This window comes from Austrofundulus limnaeus, unplaced genomic scaffold, assembly GCF_001266775.1.
Source record: "Austrofundulus limnaeus strain Quisiro unplaced genomic scaffold, Austrofundulus_limnaeus-1.0 Scaffold1902, whole genome shotgun sequence".
NCBI lineage: Eukaryota > Metazoa > Chordata > Actinopteri > Cyprinodontiformes > Rivulidae > Austrofundulus > Austrofundulus limnaeus.
In genome coordinates this window covers 3,868-7,559 of record NW_013954304.1, presented here as the reverse complement: position 1 = coordinate 7,559, position 3,692 = coordinate 3,868, and the positions used below count along the sequence as shown (strand labels likewise).

Sequence of the window (3,692 nt, the reverse complement as noted above, 5' to 3'; positions counted from 1 at the left end):
ATGCTAATGCTAGCTGCCTGTCGCGTTCTCTCATCCTGGCCACACCTCCGCTCTCTAACCCCACCCCCTCCCCTACCCACTTTGATGCATTTTTCAAATTTCRCCTTGGGGCGGAGTTATCTTTTCACAGGGGGATTAGATACCTCGCGACGCGGCGCGCATCAAATCAGACGTCTTTTAAAAATAATAAATTTAGCATATACTTTTTATCAAATCTTAAGATCTACTTGGCCTAACAACATCATTTAAAAACTGGTTTAAATTTCGTAGTCTCTGCTTTTCACTCGAGAGTCAGAGAGGGTGGCTCTTTACAGGTAAAGTTTTTTCTTTCTTCCTAAACTTTATTTAGGTCAGCCAGCACTGACAACGCTGTGCGGGTGACGTAATCGGCTCCGCGACATGGCTAGGGACGCATAAATCCCGTGACACAACAAATCGATAAATTTGTTGCCAATGCTTTTAATAATCTAATTTTATTGATTCGTTGTTGCAGCCCTAATCTGTAAGACAACAGTTTTTATTTTTAAGTGTTTGGGTGTTAAAATTCCACTGGTTATTTCTGAACTGAATTGTAAAAATGTGTTCTCCTGCCTGTTAAACTCCTTTTGATTTGAAATTTTATCAGTAACTATGTTTACATGCACAAAATTCTTTCATCGGATTGAAATGTTTTCATATTAAATAATCTGAATGTATCGTTTACATGCGCACAATCTGATCATGACAAGTGTTTACATGCACCAAGCTTTTATTCCGAATAGAAGCACTGAGATGCGCAGTTGCTAACTCCCCCGACCCTCAAAAAAAAAAAAAAAACAGAACAAAGTTCTACTTTCGTCCTGAACATAAACAAACATCTTCTGAGCGCTCAGAATGGACCTGCGACAGGTTTTAATAATGGTGGAGACATTACTGCACTGTCTGGTTGAGCTGCAGGTGACACACAAACCTTTTTTTTTGCGAAGCAGAGCAGGCTGTGTGTCTTCTTTATTGAATGAGAAAACTGGAGGAAAAGTTCTATCTGCTGGAAACTCCCTCCCTCCACAAAAGAGCAGAAACCGCTGGATGAAAGTCAGCAGACGTGCGTAGTCAGGTCAGTTTTCCACAATCAGAATAAAATGATCAGATTAAGTGTTTACATGCATGCTGTTCGGATTATCAATCAGCATAAACCACCTCGCTCGTTCCAATTACAAATTCATTCAGATCGAGCTGAATCGGGTCAGAATAATTCGAATGAGGTGTTTACATGACACATTTTTTTTCCGAATGGCCATTTAATCCGATTACTTATGTCCATGTAAACGTAGCTAATGAGCTTCAAAATCTAAATTTAACAAAACTACATACAAAAACAAATACTTATTTTGCATTTTTATTGGAAGCTAGCTGCTTCCTGAGATTTCGTAAAACAAAAATATTTAATTGAAATTTTATTAATTTTTCTAAAAGTAAAAAAAACATACCCCAAGCACCGATATATTAACAGATAACTTGCCTGATTCACATTGTAATTTTAACAAGAATTTAAGGGAAGCATTGAAATACAGTTAAACAAATCCTTCCCCTTGCATAATAAAATACTTTCTATAAAGTTAGATAAGACACTAAAGTGTGTTCTTTGAGGCTGTCCTACTGTTGTAAATGACCTCAGTTTAATGCTTTGCAGTGACTGCATGCCAAGCCCTCTCACACTTGAAGTCTGAATTGATTGTGCGAAAGAGAATAACTTTCCACATTAAAAACATTGGAAATGATTTGACTGATCGAGAAAATGTCAAAGAAAGGCCATCTTTCTCCATCTCAGACCCTAAAAGGAATAACTCCAGCTTGTTGCAGTTTGTCAGATTTATTACAACTCTGATCCACTGTGGCTTTAAGGTTCGACTGACCCTATTCAGAAAACTATATTTTCTAATTAAATGTGTTGTTTTTTTACTTTATTGACTTTCAACAACAGAAGCTTTATTAAGTCTCAAGCAATGCTCATCTGAAAGAAAAAAAGATACAGAATGTTTTTGTTTATTGCAAATTTTCTACTAGTGTGTGCACTTTATCAATAACTAAACCATGCACAATGGTACTGATAATATAGACTGTCACATGCAGCACATCACATGATGGTGTTTGTGTGGAGAGGATACAATAGGCGCCTCCAGCATCCAAGGCTCCATTGGTGGAAATAGCACACACTGACAGCACAGTCATGGAGATAATGAAGTACGCCACCAGGAACATGGCAATCGCTTGGTACAGTCCAGCCTGCCCCACCACAAAACCTGATGAGACAAAACAAAATCTAATAAATTACTATATGAAAACTTGATCAGCTTTATATGTAATATCCCTGCAGTGTGGAGAGGCAGAAAAGCCTTTCTGGTAAAAGCCCAGGATTTTAGAGGTTTACAATGAAGGAGTGAAATGCCAAGATTTGAAGGAAAATGATAATAATGACTTCATTATCAACACCTATGTGACTCAAAATGCTCAGATTAACAAATATTATTTTGGTTGTATCAATTTTAAACAACTAAAATAAACAAATGTATTTATTACAGCTGGAAAGCATCCAAGTTTATTCATGTATTTTACAGATTCACAACAATTATTTGATAAAACAGAAAATGTTTTTTACAGACTTGAATGACAATTATTTCAGTCAAAGTGAAAATTCTCTTATATAGATGATCTATGACACGATTATGCAATTCACTATTCAGTCAGACAGACAATGACTTAATTTAATATAAAATGGATTTTAAATAATAAAACATGGTAGATTTTTTTAAAATCCAAATCCAATTATTTTAAATTAATTTTATTTCATAAATAATTCAGGTAGATTGAATTTATTTAACTGCTGGATGTCCATCCCCTGAGCAGTTGGTTTTTAGTAACTGCAGGGCCCTGAGCAATTTAGATGAACAGCATACACATAAAACATCACAAAATGGCCAAGGAAGATAAACAAACAGTAAATTAATTGGAAGGATACAGATACTTTGCTTTAGAACTACCAAATAATCACATGTGGGTAAGTAAAGGGTAGAAGACATCAAAATAACAAAACTGCATCAATATTCTTTTTGTCATCACATCACAGTCCACTTAATCATAATCAGATCAAATTATGAAAAGCCTGAAGGTTTTCAACCCTACTGTGCAGCTCTGTATGGGACTTCTCTGAAGTGGGGAATTAGATTTGAAGGGTACTTGTCAGGCAGATCTAAGTTAGAGCTGATTACAAGTTTGAATTGATAAGATTGTCAGAACTGTATAAAAATTATTAAGAATAATACCAATGAGTGGATTACTGATTCTGGCTGAGTTTACTCTGTAATGTAATGTTTATGATTGTTCTTGGAGTCAATTGTACTCGCTGTGGTCACAGTTTTGTAAAATGTTCAAATATTAATAATTGAAGTTTTACAACAATTTGTTGCATGTGCAACTTTGTCACAGCATTTTTTGTTAAAACAAAGTTGTGTAGAAAATAATCTGGCTGCCTGTCAGCGAGCTCACAGTTTTAAGGAATTAAGATTCTGGTTGTCAACAATGATACCCAGTTTTTCCACAAACAATTGTTTATTTTTCCCCTCATTTCTAAAATAATAGTAAAAAAAACTATTCTTATAAACAATACACTGTTTCTAGAAATGTTTTTATCCAGATGAGAACACACACACACACAC

The 3,692-nt window shown here is 35.2% G+C and overlaps 1 protein-coding gene across 1 annotated transcript in view; it reads right to left on the bottom strand.

Annotated features, from left to right (window-relative positions):
* Window positions 1–3,692, bottom strand: part of LOC106536625 (solute carrier family 12 member 9) — a gene marked incomplete at its 3' end in the record, with an annotated part of 20,214 nt that overhangs the window by 15,267 nt on the left and 1,255 nt on the right. The window contains 1 exon segment of the mRNA XM_014033934.1: window positions 2,145–2,279. Within this exon segment, the coding sequence (XP_013889388.1) occupies window positions 2,145–2,279 (135 nt within the window).